This window comes from Festucalex cinctus, chromosome 7 (assembly GCF_051991245.1).
Source record: "Festucalex cinctus isolate MCC-2025b chromosome 7, RoL_Fcin_1.0, whole genome shotgun sequence".
Lineage (NCBI taxonomy): Eukaryota > Metazoa > Chordata > Actinopteri > Syngnathiformes > Syngnathidae > Festucalex > Festucalex cinctus.
Genome location: NC_135417.1, coordinates 7,976,539 through 7,994,846, shown reverse-complemented (window position 1 = coordinate 7,994,846; position 18,308 = coordinate 7,976,539). Strand labels below are relative to the sequence as shown.

The following is an 18,308-nucleotide window of genomic DNA, read 5'->3' as shown; positions in this document are numbered from 1 at the left end:
CGTGGATATTCGGTCGTCTGGCGCCCTCTGCAGGGTACTTGGAAGCACCTGTGTTTTTTTTTGATCGACTTTCAAATGATTGTCAAACTGTTTAGCGTACATTATATATATATATATATATATATATATATATATATATATATATATATATATATATATATACCCAAACCAACATGTACATATTACATGAATGAAACCATGCTGTTCATTTAGTCTAAATGTTTATATATATATATATATATATATATATATATATAAAAAAAATAAAAATAAAAAAAAAAGTTGTGTAAATTTTAATGCAATGTTACGTACTTGCAAGATAAATACCGAACGTAAAGATATTCTAGATGCTCTACTGACTATAAATGTCAGTGCTCAGTACAGTACTGTCTAGACAGTTTGCCTTACGGCAAAGCGCCTGAGCCAGATGGTTAAAATAGACCATATTTTTTAAATATGCATTTACATGGATCAAGTTTAAATCACACTAAGGCAAATTTGACTGGATTTATTTATTTTTAACTTACTCCACAAGTCATCGATGTACAAGTAAAGCCTGAACAGGTATGCTTTAAACAATTCATTGACCCTATGCAATCAATGCAAGATTGCAATAAACTGATTCCTTTTTTGGGCCAATGGTTTGAATTGCTCAATGAAATAGTTGGATATTTTCTCCCCCTACACCAATGACGTCATAATAAAGATTGTATCCAAATGCTGATACTGCTGCAGTCGTTTTTTTGTCCCACAGATGGCAGCCAAGTTGCAAAGCACAAACTCATTGAGCTTGAAATTTATGGTCAGTTTGATTTGCTCAGTAAAATGTTACAGCTCTGCATCATTCTGACAGCTACTTGAGGCAAACCAAAGAGGTAAATAACTTGTTTAATAATTAGTTACCACTATTAGGTTGCTTTCAATCATTTGCATCATGATATTGAGAGAACAGTTTAAAAATACAGCATTTGTGCTTGATGGGTTCTCACATGAAGAAAAACAAAAAGGCGCACAACAGCGTTTAGTTTCTCCAAAAACATTTATTTAAGCACTTTTCTTGTTTGCAGCTGCAACCTGTTGGGAAGAGAAACAAAGCGTCAGCCGTCTAGGCAGCGGTGCTTTTGTGCATTTTAAAACATCGCGTCCGCAAATGAAAATGCATCCACTTGCTGGGGGTTGGAAGTGCTTTAACGGCTTTGTTCAACTGATCAAATGAAGCCTCGTAGCTCTTTTATATTCTATGTACACACATTCATCTCACTTGATGACCGAGCACAATAGTGCATTCCAAACAGGGGAATGTTTGAAAACAATGCCACGCACGGGACTTCAAGTACTTGCTGCCAAAAAGCGGCTTCTAGTGTGCTGACAGACGAGTGCAAAGGCATCGCGTAGTACAATACGCGTAGCGGGTGGTTCACAGGGGGGGCCCGCAACATGCTTCCTGCCAATTTGTGTGCGCGGTGCTCGTCTGCTTACTGCTCATTAGCATGGATAAACAAGGAGAACACGCCATACGGACGTCTCGCCAAGCATGAAATGCCCTCCTAATGTTTACCCCTTTTACCCTTGGATTATTACACCGCCACTTGCTGCTTCTTGACAAGACCCGAGAGGGGTGATGCGTTTCGAGGAATAAGAGTTGAGACGTGCAACACAAACTCAATTGGCTGATAGGTAACATTTGTCCAAGGACAAGCGCTCTCATAAAGGAAGTTACATCATATCCAAGATGAGATTCTTCTCATGCTTGGACAAAAAAACAAACAAAAAAAAAAACGAGCATGACGCATTTCTAAACACAAGTGAGACTAAATTTAGCAGGGAAGGAGGCTGATCTAAGTGTAGTCCACAAAGACAGCACAAATCAATTCTACTTGTGGTATATTTTACAGGTGCAACGATTAATTTCAAACTATTTCGATCATTGATTGTTGACAGCCATTGTTTAAACTAAAACTTGCTGCGATCCTGATTTCAGCAGTCCCATGCGAAAGCAGACTGATTATATTTGCGTTGGATTAAAATAAGTCATTTGCAAACATCCGCTTTTACGTTACAAAACAATGATCAACATATGTTTTCTTTCATCTTATGGGCCAAACCAGTCATTGAATCATAGTGAAATTATGCAAAAAATAGTCACATTTATTAGGAAAATGGTTATTTGCACCCATAATTTGAATTGACAAAGCCTCACAGGTGTACGTCACAATCCGTACCCAAGTATCTCACATTTTAGTACATCACTCCCTCTTGTGACATTTTTTTTGTTGTATAATCATTAAACAAGACCAACTTAAACAGTTTTACAGTGAATAAAGAGTAATTTATGGAGGCAAGGGGATGGTGGAATTAATTTGCGTTGAACTTCAATGAAAAATAAATTCTTATCCAATTATTGAATAAATTGGTGGAATACTAAAAATGATTGATATCTACAGATGGCGGCGGCTAATTTTAGCTGGTAAGGCTGATTTGAGATTCTGGTGAACAAAAACAGCACAAATTTGCATGTTACTTGTGGCATTTTTAAGGACGCACAACAGAGGAATACACACTTAAAATGAAGATGTTGCCGAACACCGTTGGAAGCATTTCTCAAAAAGTAACCTTGCAGCAACCTTCACTGTTTATATGCGCTAAGTGCGATAATCAAAGTACGACAAGGCTTAATGGGTGTTTTGTTCAGCTGCTTTGATTTGTGCACGGAGCATAAGGTGACTCAAAAGCGGCGAGAAACTTCTCATAAAACTCTAATTGAGTTAAATCAAATGCACGGAGGAAACTTTGGGCATACTTTTTGTTTTCCTCCCTCTGATGACAGAGGAAAATGGTTGCTCACCTGGCCGGCAATTCTATCCAGGTCTCTGGTTCCCTGGGATGTTAGTCTGCGACCACTGGAGGAAACCAAGGAAAAATATAGATTTAATTTAGCTGAAAATACGACATACCCCAACCTCACAGCGAGGCAAAAAAAATAAAAATCCCAGCAGGGACGCTTACCCATTGGGGTCCTTCTCAATCATCTTAAGAAGCTCAAGGGCCTGCAGCACTTTGCGGGCCACGTTCTTGGATCCGACGCTGTAGTGGGCGGGACACACGCCGTTCCTATTGCGGCCACCGTAGATCTTGGTCATGGAGCCCACGCCGGCCCCCCCGCGGAGGTACAGGTGGCGAACTGTGGAGGCTACGCGAGCACAGGCAAGAGATGACGTCATCGGAAGACAACTTAACTTACTTTAAGATAAGGGCAGCGATTCGGCTTCTATGCGAGCACAGTAAGTTCAATACAGTCTGGATGCAGAGGAGCAAACGTCTACTCTGGAAGGAGTCATATCTTGTGTCATCATATGCTGTTTGTCCGCCATAAGGTTGTCATGGTAACAAGAGCCATGATTTGAATGCATGATTTTGGGCAGTGTTACCAGTGATTAGTGAGCATACATAAATATGTGTTTTAAGTTTATTTGACCCATTTTAGTAGGCCACCGGGTAGCTCTTGAATTTGGATGTTCTAGATTCTCATTGGCTAACCAGCACTCAAAAGTTAGCAAATGCACATTATGTGAACATGAGTAATCCCTACACACACACACATTTTTACCCATTAAACAATTGTAGGCACATCCAGCAACAAAAAGTCAATAAGCCGCGATGCACTTCACCTACCGGCTCTGATGTAGAACCAGTTCTCATCGCAAGGGGCCAACTCTTTGTGTTTGCCCAGCTTGACAAGGTCCACCCAGTCAGGTACCTTCAGCTTCCCTGACCTAAATAGAAGAAAAAAACAAACAAACAAACAACCATTTAATTATGCTACATCATGATGGGTGCACCTATAGGTGCGTTTCCATTACCCTCAGTTTTGCGCAAAAGCAAACTTTTAATGGAAACATGATTAAAAAACAAACAAAAAAACACGAAAATACCGCAAAAATGTTTTGAGGTCGTTTTTGGGATGTGTCGAAATAGAAGTATTTTGTATACGTATTATGGAAACACTTTTTTGTGCATTCCCTGTAGTCATGTGACTCCCGTCCGATCGAAGAGGGAAGAAAGTAGGAAGTACTGGGCCACTCGCTTTGGTGTCAGAACTGCTTCCTGAGAGGGGATAAGTCTTTTTAAGCACAAAGCGATTTAGCTATAGAGCCAAGGCCACCGTTCCATATCGTTGCATGAGCAATGGACGTTCCCCCCCGAGGCAACGAGCGACAACCGTCGCACACCGTCATTGAAATTCGTTCAATCTGTCCACTATAACAAGATACAAGCGCGCGTAAACATCATGAGCACTTCCTACAGAACTGCGAGACATTGATGTTTACACTGTGACAGAAATGACAAGTGGCTGTTTTTAATGTGGATGGATATTTGTCAATAATTTTAGTCCAAAAATTGTTTTGTTCAACAAGGTATTTGCAGTAAATGTTGTCCTTACACCACTGACATTTTAGGGAATACACGAGTAACTTACTTCTTCAGGAAGGCAGCCAATGCAGTGACGAACTCCTGCTGGTTGACGTCTTTCACCGTGACACCTGGCATCTTTGAAAAGCAAATACTATATTTAAACCAGTGTTATCAAAAGCAAAAAGGCACATTTCACACGTACAAAACGTGTGTGACCACGGCGGTTGACAGTATAGCCACTGCTAACATCAACAATTAGACGCTCCTGTCTATTTTACAAGTTTCACTCATTGGATGTCCAGCTCCTTTTACAATAAGTAATATAGTACAGGCATAATATTAATGCCAAATGTGCGCATGCGTACAAGACGTAGAGCCGGCGTTAGCTTCTCATGTAGCTTTTCATCTAGTAGTTAGCATGGCGCGTCTCAAAAATAATTCTGCAGTACGCCGCGAAACGACAGACTGCTTTATTTTAACGTCGAGTGGTCCCGACGCTCAAATATACACAATGAAAAATGTACGCGCAGACGAATTGGTTGTAAAATGGAGATGAGCTAGCAGGCCACAACGAGGCAGCATGGAAGCAGCCATTACTAACACAGCCGCAGAGGAGCGACGCACACAAGCCACTAAACCACTTAAAACTCATTCACGCTTGCTGTTATCATATACAAAGACTCTGTTTTAAGGAAATTGTTTATTTCGGAAGGTTATATACACGCTAGACGCGTACGTGGCGTTATATAGGGCTGAAATGAACGTAATATAATACGGAAAATAAGGCGGCGTTACCTTGCTTGTGGACAGCGAAGGGAAAGAGGCTGTGACGGGGTTTCCTACGCGAGTTAACACGGACAAATCTCGCCGAGTCACGCGAGAACACGTCGACGTGGGTTATTGTTCGATGAATATTGTTCGAATTAAATATTATTATTGCACTTTTAGAAAGGCGATCTAGGATTAATAATAACCAGGAATGGTTAAAGTTTTGTGCTCTCATTAGTAGGTGAGTGTAAATTAAAATATTTAAATGGAAACTTTCTCATTTTAGTAATTAAATGTCTTTTTTTTCTTTTTTTTCAAACGATACTTATTAAAACGTAATGGCATTTAAGAAATCAATTAATAAAAAATACTGTAACTACATGTTCAATGTGTATGTAAAATATTTTTTAAACTATTTTTTTATGATAAATAAATGGTGCAATTAATAGATAAATCAATCTTAAATATTTAAACGAATATGAATGGTATTTCTAAATAATATACATTTCAGTATTATTTGCAATAAATAAACCATCTATTGAACACAATTAAAAAAAATAAAAACGTAGAAAATGCATGCTGTAGTAAAATTGTTTATTTAACAATTTCTTTTATTGACAGTAAATAAATCAATTAACACAAATACTGTAACAAGTAACTACATGTTCAATGTGTATGTAAAATATTTGTAAAACTTTTTTAAATTTATGGTAAATAAATTGTGCAATTAATAGATAAATAAATCTTAAATATTTAAATGATTATGAATGGTATTTTTAAATAATATACATTTCAGTATTATTTGTAATCAATAAACCATCTATTAAATAGAATTTAAAAAAATTACAATAAAAAACATGGAAAATGTATGCTGTAGTAAAATTGTTTATTTTACAATTTCTTTTCATTGACAATAAGTAAATCAAACACACCAACTGTACCTTAACCCAAGTGCCACATATTTGATAGGGAACAAAGAGGTTTGTTTTCTACAGCGAATCCTCATTTTTGCATATTTTTGTAAATTTGAACATCAAAATTTCCCCAGGGAACAGCAAAATTCCAATCACACATTCTCGATTGTCTTTTTTTTAATGGCGGTCTGAGTTTGCAGGGGCGTACAAAAGGTGACATCAATGAGGCAGTGCATCTACCTAAACATTAGGGTCCTAAACTAGCATTAAGGTGTCAAATTAGGGTTTTAAACTTGGGGTAAGGTTTCAAAGTAGGGTCCCAATTTATAAGTAAATGAGTTAAGATTTCAAGCTAGGGTCACAATTTGTACTAGTGGATAGTTTTATGGTTCCTCAGGTTTCGGGATTTCCATGTAGGCTTAGTGTTTCACATTAAGGTTTTTAATTGTGGGTCTAAACGAGGATTAGAATTTAAAATTGGGGTTTTAAACTAGTGTTAGAGTTGCAAAATAAGCTTTCAAGCTCCGCAATGGATTTGAAATTAGGGTTTGAGGTTATCATTAGGGTTTCAAAGAGGTTTTCAAGTTTTGAGCTATTCAACTGGAGAATGAGTTTTGAAATCTATTTCTCTGCTTGGATGAATATTAGAAGCCAGAAAGCGTCAGCCCTCCAGTTCATTCAAAACAATCTGCATATTCAAACAAAAACAGTTTGAGCGCTGCGCACTAAACTAAACTCATTTTCATTTTTCTCGTCGACCGGCTTTAGCTCCCGGTCGTCGGTTTTTGATTTCTCGCCTTTGTGTCGTCGCACGTTATGTATTATTGAACGAGCCGTCATAAGATCACACGGAATCATGTGGATGATGTAAAGCAAAAAAAAAAACTCGGGTGGCCTATATTCGTCAGGGACGGCGCACATATTCTATTTGGCGCCATTTGGTGCACCGTGCGTCCGTCTCGCGCTCATTTGCAGCAACGGCCTTTTGGATATTCTTCATCATCTTTATCAGCTCCAAGTCAGACACACTTGCAAAAGCACTCTGCGTGATGATAACAGTGAGCTTTTACACTCCTTTGTATGCCTGTGTGTGTCTCATTTACATATTTCCCTGGCTGGCAGAGGTGGCGGCGTTGCCCTTTGCACATCTTGGACAGAAAGGGCAGCCGTGATACAACATTTACACAATTGATATGTTTGCACAGACAAGCGGGAGAGATATGAGGCAGCAGGAGGTTTATAAATCAGCTTTGGTCTGTCACACACTTTTAGAGGTGTGAGGTAGAAAAGGAGGTTGGGGCTTGGGAGGTGAATATAAATGCAGCCATAAAAGGGACACGCCGTAGGTTGAAGTTATCCGCCGCTTGTCGCTGTAGCAGGTAACATTGCGCCTTTTTCATTTTCAGCCACAAATCAGTTGATCAGAATTGATAACACTCCACTACTTAATGCATATGTTTCTTGGCTGCTTTTATGAGAAAAATATGGCAAAAAAAAAGTGCTTCGTTTGCATATTTAGTTTAGTTTCTGTTCAAATGAACTTTTTTTTGTTTGATGGAATTTTTTTTTTTTAATTTCTTTTTCATTTTTTTATGTTTTTTTTTTAATTATTATTTTGGAATTTCTTTTTCTGTTTTTGATATTTTTTTTAATATTTTTTTTTTCCAAAAAGCAGAAAAAAATATTGAAAAAAAATTGAAAACAAAAAATATTCTGTTAAAATAACAAAAAACAAACAAACTATGTATCTATCTATCTATCTATCTATCTATCTATGTGGTGTTCAGAAAAATTGATTCTGCAACATATCGCGATATTATTTACATTGCACAATTCTTGTATCATTTCAATGTGCGGCCGAATCAATATTTAAACATCAATTTTTGATGGAAATATTCAACAAAAAGTCTTACTTAGTATTTTCTAAATTTGAGTTAAAAAAAATATCTCAATAATCGACTTACAGATTTGTATCGGGATTAATTGTTATTAAATCAAATCATGGCCTATGAATCGTGATATGGATCGAATCATCGGATACGAGTCAATTCACACCCCTTATGTATATATATATATATATATATATATATATATATATATATATATATATATATATATATATATATATATATATATATATATATATATATATATATAAAACAAAGCCCCCCCCAAAAAAAAAAAAAAAAAAAAAATCAGCAAATGTGGCATATAGGCAAGTAGTCCTACATTGTTGTGTATTTGAAGCTGCTGTTTGATCATGACTTGCCAATCATCAAATATGTTTTCCAAAGTGGGGAAAGTGCACTAGTGTTACGAATGCTAATGTAATTTTTGCATTAATGGGCTGCAGTCTGCCAGAGCGCGCGATGGGAAAACCGATCCACGTCGGTGAAAAGTGCGCAGCTGCCTGTTGCGCGTTTTGCATGGCGCTCACATTCTCAGTGGCTCGCCCGCGTGACCTTTTCAACTGGCCTCGTTTCCAGCTCTCCGCCAGACCCATCAAAAATATCCTCCCGCTCCCTGCAAGTTTGTCTGCCCGTGGGCCAACACTTGTATCACATTTTCACCACACAGTTGCACCTGTTTTCTGATGTTTTGTTTTGCTCTCTACCTGCTGGTTGTAAAATGTATTACAGTGAAATCTTTAAAGTATAACTGTTTGGAGTGGGAAGCAGATTTTCCTCTGGTAATGTGTGGAAATGTGATTAGTGTTGATTGGGGCGGGATCAACTCAATTGTGCAACCCTCCATTGTACATTGGCAGACTGCGTTATTCTCCTACATAACATTTCACGAGTGGCCGAGTCTCGGCTACGGCTTTTTCCCGCGATTCAAAAATATGAACCAGTTGCTTTTTAAGCTTTTTAATTATTATTTTTCATCCATTTTACCCCAAGAGACTGGCCCACAATTTAGAGGGACTAGTCCATTAATCTACTTCAAAATCTAGAAAGCAAACTGATCCAACATCAATCAATATCAGTGGCAGAACTATGTGTTAGGGAGGCGTGGTCAGGAGTCGGGGCGGGCTAAATCAAAATACCAGGGTCGAGCTTCACTTATTAAATATGGTACAAATAAAATTGTGAATATTGTTGTAAAATACAAGGTACGATAGGGATGCAACAATATCAAAACATTGCAATACGATATCACGATATGAAGGTCACGATACGATAATTATCACGGTATTCTGAGGAGGTTGGCGAAACAAAAAAAGGTCACAATATTGTAAAAAAGAGCTCATACTAAAAAAAAAAAAAAAACATTGTTTTTGTATATATATATATATATATATATATATATATATATATATATATATATATATATACATATATACACACATTCTATAATATATTGAGGCACTCATGTAAGCACACATTGAGATCCTCCACATATTGACTTGGTTCACAAGCATATTATGTGCCCCTTCATCTGACAATTAGCATGGATTTTAAACATAGAAGGGCAAAAACATGCTTTGAGAAAATTAAACTACACTAAAAAAAAAAAAAAAAAAACACCATCAGAGGGTGCTAGAACTGCACAAATGGAAATCAACCCCTTTTAAAAAAAAAAAAAAAAAAAAAAAGATGAGTGGCTTTTAATATCGTGACATGACGACGACGATATATTGTGGCATTTTTAATATCGCAAAATCACGATATTGCAACATTATCGTTACATTCCTAATATACGAGTACTGTATGTACTTTATTTTTATGACTATGACTTGCTTGAAACCAGGAAACGGGAGTGTGCCGTTCATTGCCGTATCTCTTACAGCAACACCAACAATCTGTCGACCAATCAGATGGCAGTGACACCACAGCTCGTCGGTCTTTGTTCCGGAACCAGATTGGAAGAGGTTCTAAAGAACGATTCCATTGTAACCACATGGCCTTGAAAAGTGACAACATAAGGCACAACCAAGCAGTTTCGGGAGTAGAACCAGTACAATATAAAAGTCATCCCTTGGGGTCTAACACACGTTCATACACTTGATACCGAGGTCTGAATTAAATCTGTGCAATTTCGTGTAGAGGCGTATTTTTGGATGAATTCCAAATTGTAAAGCAGTTTGTCCTTAAATGTTCCGCGGCCCTTCCATCCTTCATGTTATCATTGTTCGCGTTTAGCTGCAGCCTTGCAACGCCACGGGCGGAATGTATATACGCGTATTTGCATAAATAAGATCAATGCATCTCTCAACGTTTCCACATCCTCTTTAAATGTTGCGCTTGTGTCCCTCCAGGCATGGAATTTCTGTGGCTGTACTCGCTTTGCCAGTGCATCGTGTCGGTGGCGGTGATGGTGGTGAGCGTGAGGTTATGCATGGCGCTGGGCGGCAGCCAGGGCGCGAGACCCCAACAGCACGGGAGCGTGTCCTGCTGCCTCGGCCTGTGCCTGGGCTGGGTGGGCGCCATCGGGGGCGCGCTGGAGATCCCCGTCATCGTCTTCCTCAACTTGAGGACCCCGCAGTGCTTGTACACGTGCATCACCCTGGTGTGCTGCCCCCTGCTGGTGAGGCAGTTCACCATGTGCCTGCTGGTGCTGCTCACGTTGGACTGCCACCTGCAGCAACACTGGCCCAGCAGGTGAGTTCCAGTTTATGAAGACGTAAGTGGCCATTATGGCACCTCCTAATCAATTTACCCCGCAAAAACACATACTGTTAATTAAGCGATAAACACCGGCCATTACCGCCTCGGTAGATGTAGATGCGTGAAAACGGAGGGTAAACGTGTGGGAGGCTGGAGTGGAGAAACGCTCTCTCAAGCTGCTCTCTGCAGTAAACGGAGAAAATCAATATCTAACGAAGAGAAAAAGGGTTGTAAACATGCCAGGATGCGTCATGCGGGACCGTGTTACATCAAAACAGACTGCGCGCCACTACGGGGACTGTTTTGTTGCGGAGTTTGCTTGACTTGCGAGCTGAGATCAAAGCGGAAGTAAATATGAATAGGCTGAAAGATGTTTGATTGGCAGCAACATGTAGTTTTTAAGAGAAGGGAATTGTTCTTTTCTGTGTTTGTATCAAATTGAATTGCCTTTTAATAAGTTTAGAAACGGAGATTAAATTAAAAATGTTTTTTTCCCCCGATCATTTCTAATAAGACATTAAAAAAAAAAAAAAAAAAAAAAAAAAAAAAAAAAAAACCGACAACACATTACAGCAACCAGTACTCGGTACAAGAGGAGGACAAGCTTTGTTTTGCCTTCTTCCGGTTCTGATGTCACATGGACTACTTGACACGTGGTCAACCAAAATCTTGTTCAAGGGAATTGGTTGGAAGAAAACCTAAGCTATTCAAATCAAATCAAACTTTATTTATATCGCACCATTCATACATTCAAATTCAACTCAAAGTGCTTAACAATTAAAACATCCATAATACAATAAAAAGAAAAAGACACCCACTATCCCCATGATCGGACCCACAGACACGCACGCAAAACACAACACGCGGGGCACAGAAGAACCCTGTGAGGAAAGGCACCCCACTTTCTGGACCTGGACTTGCCATCACTTATCTGCAGGGAATACACTGATAGGTTAGGTCTGAATTCTTTCGCTTGTGAATCTATGAAATTTCCAAGGTACTTTGAAGAGAAGTGTATCAGGGTCTAAGAAAGGAGCCTTAGGCGTTCTGGTGCAGATACGGATACACTTAAGTATTTGGTTGTGATGAAGGTTTGTGCGTTTGGCTTCTACTACTGAAAACAGATCTTATGTCTTCGGTCTTTGATTGGTCTGAGGTGCGTCATTCAACCGTGTGTATTATTGATGTGCTTTGTCAACACCAGGTACTCCACCCTGGTGACCCGTCAGCGGGCCTTGTGTGTGGTCCTTCTGTGCTGGATGGCGTCTGTCCTGACCTCATTCGGCCAATTCATCAGCTCCGACGTCCTGGACAGGTGGGGTAGGAAGGGCCAAGATCAGCACACAGTCGACCTTGGCTCGGACGGCAACTGGACCACACCTTCACCCAGTCTTAGCCCTCTCCCTAAATACCCGCACGAGCGCATGGTTATCGCGAAGCATCTTCCGTATGGAGGTTTCCTGTCCAAGTTTTACATGGAGGACTTGCGTAATTTCACCTATGAAGAGATTCACAGTAGCCACTGGGGTGTTTGTGCGCCTGACACGATCCTCAGCCCCCAGTTCTTGGTGTACGTCCACGGGACGGCCGTGTTCATGCTCCCCTTGCTTTTCCTGCTATTTCTTTACCTCGATCTTCAGTGCAGGAACCCCAAGCAGTTTAGTCAGTCAGACGCCTCTAAGTATGACTCCCAGAGGCTCTGCTCTCTGGCTCTGTCGGTCTCCTTCTTAGTTCTGCTCTGCCTGCCGCTGCAAATCATCCACGCCGTCTCGCTCTTCACCCCCAGCGCCGCCCTCCCTTCCTGGGTTCACGCCATGGCCGTCTTTTTATTCCAGTTGTACGGTCTCGTGCCCCAGGTTCTCTTCACTCCCCCGGGGAAACAAGAGAGTGACGAGCGGGCGGCATTCGCGCTCTCGGCGCTTCCGCCGGGGGTGTTGCAACCGACTGGGAAGTCGGTCCATAAGGCCTTGTGTGAAGCGGCACACGCCGCTTCGTGGGTCTCGGCCAAAAACTCCCTGAGAGCAAAGGTGTGTCCTGAGGTCTGAAATTCTGAGGTTCTTAAAAATTGTCCACAAGAACATGCCTATTTCAAAATATACTCACCTCCACCAATTACTATTTTGGGTTGAAATGGACACAAGCGCTACATGATCTTACCTTTTCCCCCATTTGACGTAATCACTCTCCCCGCATCATAATTGAAATGGTAGAGTCCTCTTCGGCAATTCCTATGGAGCCTGCTAACTGACAAAAAAAAAGTGGACAAATGTGATGTTCCTTATTGTTGCACTTCTGTTCAGGAATTGTATTTTAACTTTTAAGCCCATCCATCCATCCATTTTCTTGACCGCTTATTCCTCACAAGGGTCGCGGGGGCTGCTGGCGCCTATCTCAGCTGGCTCTGGGCAGTAGGCGGGGGACACCCTGGACTGGTTGCCAACCAATCGCAGACTTTTAAGCCCCGCACCCAAAAAAAAAAAAAAAAGTAAAAATCATCTGGTGGGCCATCTACTCCAAACATCGGAACCTAAAAGTAGTCGAATCACTCACAAATGGACGGAACCGTCCATCTAGTCCTAATGGTAGAACCAAACAAACAAATGGCGAGTTAGCATTTTCACATTTTTTCCCTTTGATTAGGAGAATCAACTTCACGTGTTTTCCTTCTGAGTCACAACCGAACTGTTTCTCAATCGCAGAATATGAACGAAAGTCCCATCCATCTATTCCTAAGCTCAGGACCAAAAAAGAACCCTGTAAACTAAAAAAAAAAATGAGGCATTAGAAACATGCTTTCCTTTTTGGTATAGATTTTTTTTCATGGCAAATCCAGGTCCAGAAAGTAAAACCCCTGCCGCAGTTTGGCTTTAGCCACAAATGTTTCTAGTAAACGATGAGAACCGGCAGATAAACAAGCTCTTACCTGCTAGTTGAGTAGAAGCGCCTGTGACCAAAGACAAACTGCGGCAGGGGTTTTACTTTCTGGACCTGGATTTTCTTTCTTTCTGACCAAACTTTCCACGATTTTCCTATTTTTATACGCTTATTTATAACTTCCAGTTTTGCCTCAGTGTAAACATGCATCTAGTGAAGCAAAACAATTCCCTCCTTGCTGTGCGTGTGTTGCAAGCAGCTCCGCTGACTTTGCAGGCTTGCGGTCTGACCAAAAATAAACAGCAATTTGCTTTAGTTTGTGGTTATTTTTTTTTGTTTTTTTAAACTAATCATTGACCTCATGCGCATATGCTGGGAGTAGCTCGCGAACTGAAAAGGCCACTTCATTATCGTCTCCCACGCCAAATGCCAGCCAGAAAATTAATCCTCACGATGATGACGGCAATCCTGTTCGCAGATGTCACTTTTGCCGCCAAGGCCCATCCTCTGTTTTTTGTTTTTTTTGCCAAGACGGCCACCCATAACGCACATCTGAGTGACAGCGTTTAATTAAACATTGACTAATAACACGACGGTCCAGAGAGGACGTCGCATCATAAAGGCGGGGAACATAATTAACCTGCTTTTGACACAATCTTCATGCTTGTTTTGATTACACTTGTAAATACAATGCGGTACTTTCTGGTAATGAAAAAAAAACAAAAAAAACAGAGTGGGCCCCGACTCCCGCTAATTGGATTGTTCATCTCGAACCACCATTTGATGTGCCGGAGAAAACATGAAAACGAATATTATTCTCATCTTGAGTTGTGCTGCTTGGAATGTTTTTTTGTCCTGCCCTTGTCATGTGACTCTTTTGTGTTGAGATTCGTTACACTATTTGCTACTTGGGGAAAAGTAATATTACTTTTCGTTACTAGTTATTAGGGGTGTGAATTGTCTAGTACCTGACGATTCGATTCGTATCACGATTCACAGGTCACGATTCGATTCGATACCGATTAATCCCGATACGAATTTATAAGTCGATTGTTGCGATTTTTTTCATTCAAATTTAGAAAATACTAATCAGTAAGCTTGTAGAGTGTAAGATTTATATGAAAATGTATTATTTATTTATCTGAAATTTCAGTCTTATAGAGGTTGTAATATTTCATGTTTGAACAGCATTAAAATAAAATATTAAGGCTTAATGTTCCGTTCATATAACATTCTTCCATGCTCAAGGTGTGAATCCTAAAAAAAATAAAAAAAATAAAAAAAATCGATTCTGCCGATTATTGAATCGATTCGAGAATCGCGCGATGTATCGCGATATATCGACGAATCCATTTTGTTTTTTTTTAACACCCCTACTAGTTATTTTAATTACGTTCAAACGCTGTTAAAACTCATAAAAACACAGAATGAGAGTCTGTACGGTCCTGGATGAAAACTTGCTTCAGTCTGTATATTTTTTTAATCAAATTGGATTCCGATTTTGGGTGCAATTCCATGTTTGGTATATCTACTGTATATTTCGAAATAGGCCCTACTGCAGGGGTGTCCAAACTTTTTCATTTGAGGGCCACATCCAGAAAATCAGAAGGACGCAAGGGCCACATAATGTTATGAAGAGAAATTGTGTTTAGTCTTAAAAAGTGCACAAATAATTTATTTGTGCTTTTGCATATTTAGGAAAATGCTACACTATATAAATTTTTTTTATTTGTAATATGGCAGTAGGGTTATTATAGTTTTGGAATTTTTCATTTTAGTTAGTTTTTATTAGTTTTAGTTCTTTAATAAATGCTTAGTTTTAGTTAGTTTCAGTATTAGTATTAGTTTTTTGTTTTTTGTTTTTTAAGTGTACTACTTGTGCACAATATTTAAACAACACCATGGGAGTGACGCCATCTTTTGGTGCTTTTCTATTGGCTGCTGCTAGATGACGTCACTTCTGTGTAATATACCTTCAAACGTAATTATTCCGGTTCATATCAAAATAATTCTACTAAAAAATTTTTTTTTTAAAAATCACACCAAAAACTAAAACGAAGGACATTTTTGCTATAGTTTTAATTAGTTTTGTAAACATAAAATGTAATTTCAGTCAGTTTTCGTTATTTTATTTTGTTAACGACATTTTTTGAATTTTAGTTTATTTCGTTAGTTTTAGTTAACTAAAATAACCTTTAACTCATTCACTGCCAGTCATTATAGAAAATTTTTACATTTCCAGTACTCACGTGATATTACATTCAATAATTATATATAAACCGAATCTACCAAATAACAGAATAGACTCCCTACTTTTTGTCCCGTCCCGTTCTTTTATAATTGACAGCAGAAAAATGTAGGTTTGCCAAAATACAGCCATTTCTCCCATGGACTCTGAAACTGTGTTTATTTCCTATAAAATGGGGCAATGATGTCATCTACCGGTGGTTGGGCATCAGTAAAGTTGTTTCCAAGTTTGATATTTACAGTGGAGCATGCTCAGATTCGCCCCCATTTAGCACCGCTCTAAAAAATACAATTGACAAGTATACTTGTCAAAGGCAGTGAATGAGTTTTAATAGCACCTGTGTTTTTCGTCACCCTCCCTTCTTACTTTGACCATCGGCAAACATTTTTGTTTTTATTTTATTTGAACCGAGTCAAATGACATTTTTAGCATATGTCGCGGGCCACAAAAAATGGACGGCGGGCCACAAATGGCCCCCGGGCCGTAGTTTGGACACCACTGTCCTACTGTATTGTCATTTTGCTATAAATATATTAAATTTCTTGTTGAGCGAAAGATCCTGTGTTGGATGTCATGAAGTCGAGCAGGTGTTCCCAATAAAGTACATTTTCTCCACCGCTTTCAAACCAGCCAAGTTGACTGTTCAGAGCTCAAGGAGTTAAAAGTATCGATTGTTCTGGTTTGTCCGTCAATTGTTCCGTCTGCTTTCGGCTTCCTGATTATTCCTCAACACACTCACGTCGATGACACTTTTAAACACGTCGCCATGGTCACGCCGCTCGCGCTTTCCGCAACGACGACGCGAACGTACGGGACAGGTACAAACCGATAACGGTAAAGACATCAGGACCGGACGCGGCGACGTGTTTACCGCATCTCATACGAATGAAATACGACGGTCGTAAACGGGGACCTTCCGCAAAGGGCCGCAAACAATTGCTCACAGGAGCGAATGAGGCGTTCATCGACTTGACGTTGTCATTATCGAGCGCGTTACGCGCCCGTTCGCCGGATGCCATAAAGTCAAGGAGAGGAATATGTGTTTGTTTCTCGTCGGGCTCGCTCATGTCTATGGATTTGTGTCTCGTCCATGGCTGCGCCGTTTGACGCGGTTCAATAAATATTGAAAAGCTTGACGGTATTTTCAAAGGCGCGTGAATGGCTGGTTTGGAAGAATGTACGAGAATGGGCAGAGATACATTATTTGTATGTAAATATCTCCCATGAGCGCCCGTATATTTGCAGTTTTGCAAATTGTTCAGAATTGCACAGGGTTCCAGACTGAGACTGTCCTTAGATGACCCTATAGACTGCCCAACCCAGTGTTTGTGGGTTCGATCCCAGGCCATTGTGATCCCGTCGAAGTATCCTTGAGCAAGATACTGAACCCCCCAGTTAAGTGAACGGATAGTCGAATGTAAAGTGCTTTGAGGGCCTTGAAAGGTGGATGAAAAGTCATTTACAATGTGTGAAACGTGCGTTAGGACTATCCATCCATCCATTTTCTTGACCGCTTATTCCTCACAAGGGTCGCGGGGGGTGCTGGCGCCTATCTCAGCTGGTTCTGGGCAGTAGGCGGGGGACACCCTGGACCGGTTGCCAGCCAATCGCAGGGCACACAGAGACAAACAACCATCCACACTCACAAGCACACCTCGGGACAATTCCGAGCGCCCAATTAACCTGCCATGCATGTCTTTGGAATGTGGGAGGAGACCAGAGTACCCGGAGAAGACCCACGCGGGCACGGGGAGAACATGCAAACTCCACCCAGGAAGGGCGGAGCCTGGACTCGAACCCGAGTCCTCAGAACTGGGAGGCGGACGTGCTAGCCACTCGTCCACCGTGTTAGGACTAATCTTAAAAAATTGTGTACCTGGAGTCTGGACCTAAAAAATAAAAAATAAAAGTCAACCATTTCATGGTTTTTGTAGTCCGTGTGAACTATGCGCCAAACCCAAGACGGTTTTGCGAAAAAAGTTTGGGGGCTTGTCCGGGATAGGTTTGACCAAATCCACTTCTAACACACCTCAGACCACAGGATATAAGATACAAAATATAACGTTTATCGTCCTTGGTTATGAAGCTGTAAAATTGGGACAAATTTACCCGATAGCCCCGACCATTTCTTTCTGTACATACAGGGAGTCCTCAAGTTTAAGCTCACTCGACCTAAGGCCTTTTGACTTTACAATGGTTACGCCCGGTCCGCCATTTTGGCTCCTCGTCCGCCATGTAGCCTGCAGTGTTTTCGCCTCGTCCGCTATATAGCCCTTAGCTAATGCTAGCGCTTGTGCACTTGTGGGTGTATCTTTGGCTTTTTTCGCCCTCTTTTTTTCCACATCATGGTCCCAAAGAAGAAGAAAGCTTCGTCTTCTATCAATGTTGGTCTAGCCAAAAGAAAAGCAATTACCGTGGAAGCGAAGCAAGACGGCAAAAAAAGATCGCAGAAAGGAGAGACGCCGACAAACGGACAGCATCTTA

At 40.3% G+C, this 18,308-nt stretch overlaps 2 protein-coding genes across 2 annotated transcripts; one reads left to right on the top strand and one right to left on the bottom strand.

Moving 5' to 3' along the window:
- Nucleotides 1–1,020: 1,020 nt before the first annotated feature.
- rps19 (ribosomal protein S19) lies at nt 1,021–5,295 on the bottom strand. The gene is made up of 6 exons (XM_077528042.1): nt 5,209–5,295; nt 4,478–4,548; nt 3,673–3,773; nt 3,007–3,190; nt 2,846–2,900; nt 1,021–1,074 (listed from the first exon to the last, which is right to left on the bottom strand). Exons 2-6 carry the CDS (start codon nt 4,546–4,548, stop codon nt 1,045–1,047), a joined length of 441 nt encoding a protein of 146 aa, XP_077384168.1. The 5' UTR covers nt 5,209–5,295; the 3' UTR covers nt 1,021–1,044.
- Nucleotides 5,296–7,388: 2,093 nt separating this feature from the next.
- On the top strand, nt 7,389–13,056 carry LOC144023011 (adenosine receptor A1). The gene is made up of 4 exons (XM_077528260.1): nt 7,389–7,474; nt 10,354–10,696; nt 11,907–12,631; nt 12,704–13,056. Exons 2-4 carry the CDS (start codon nt 10,356–10,358, stop codon nt 12,745–12,747), a joined length of 1,110 nt encoding a protein of 369 aa, XP_077384386.1. The 5' UTR covers nt 7,389–7,474; nt 10,354–10,355; the 3' UTR covers nt 12,748–13,056.
- The last annotated feature ends 5,252 nt before the right edge of the window (nt 13,057–18,308 follow it).

Excerpts from the sequence above, each read along its gene's own strand:
- rps19 (XM_077528042.1), bottom strand. The coding sequence starts at position 4,548 with ATGCCAGGTGTCACGGTGAAAGACGTCAACCAGCAGGAGTTCGTCACT. Across the intron at positions 3,191-3,672 it reads CTGGTTCTACATCAGAGCCG|CCTCCACAGTTCGCCACCTG; the intron begins GTAGGTGAAGTG and ends GTGCTCGCGTAG. Across the intron at positions 1,075-2,845 it reads TGGATAGAATTGCCGGCCAG|GTTGCAGCTGCAAACAAGAA; the intron begins GTGAGCAACCAT and ends TCTTCCCAACAG.
- LOC144023011 (XM_077528260.1), top strand. The coding sequence starts at position 10,356 with ATGGAATTTCTGTGGCTGTACTCGCTTTGCCAGTGCATCGTGTCGGTG. Across the intron at positions 10,697-11,906 it reads CAGCAACACTGGCCCAGCAG|GTACTCCACCCTGGTGACCC; the intron begins GTGAGTTCCAGT and ends TGTCAACACCAG. Across the intron at positions 12,632-12,703 it reads GCTCTCGGCGCTTCCGCCGG|CGGCCAAAAACTCCCTGAGA; the intron begins GGGTGTTGCAAC and ends CTTCGTGGGTCT.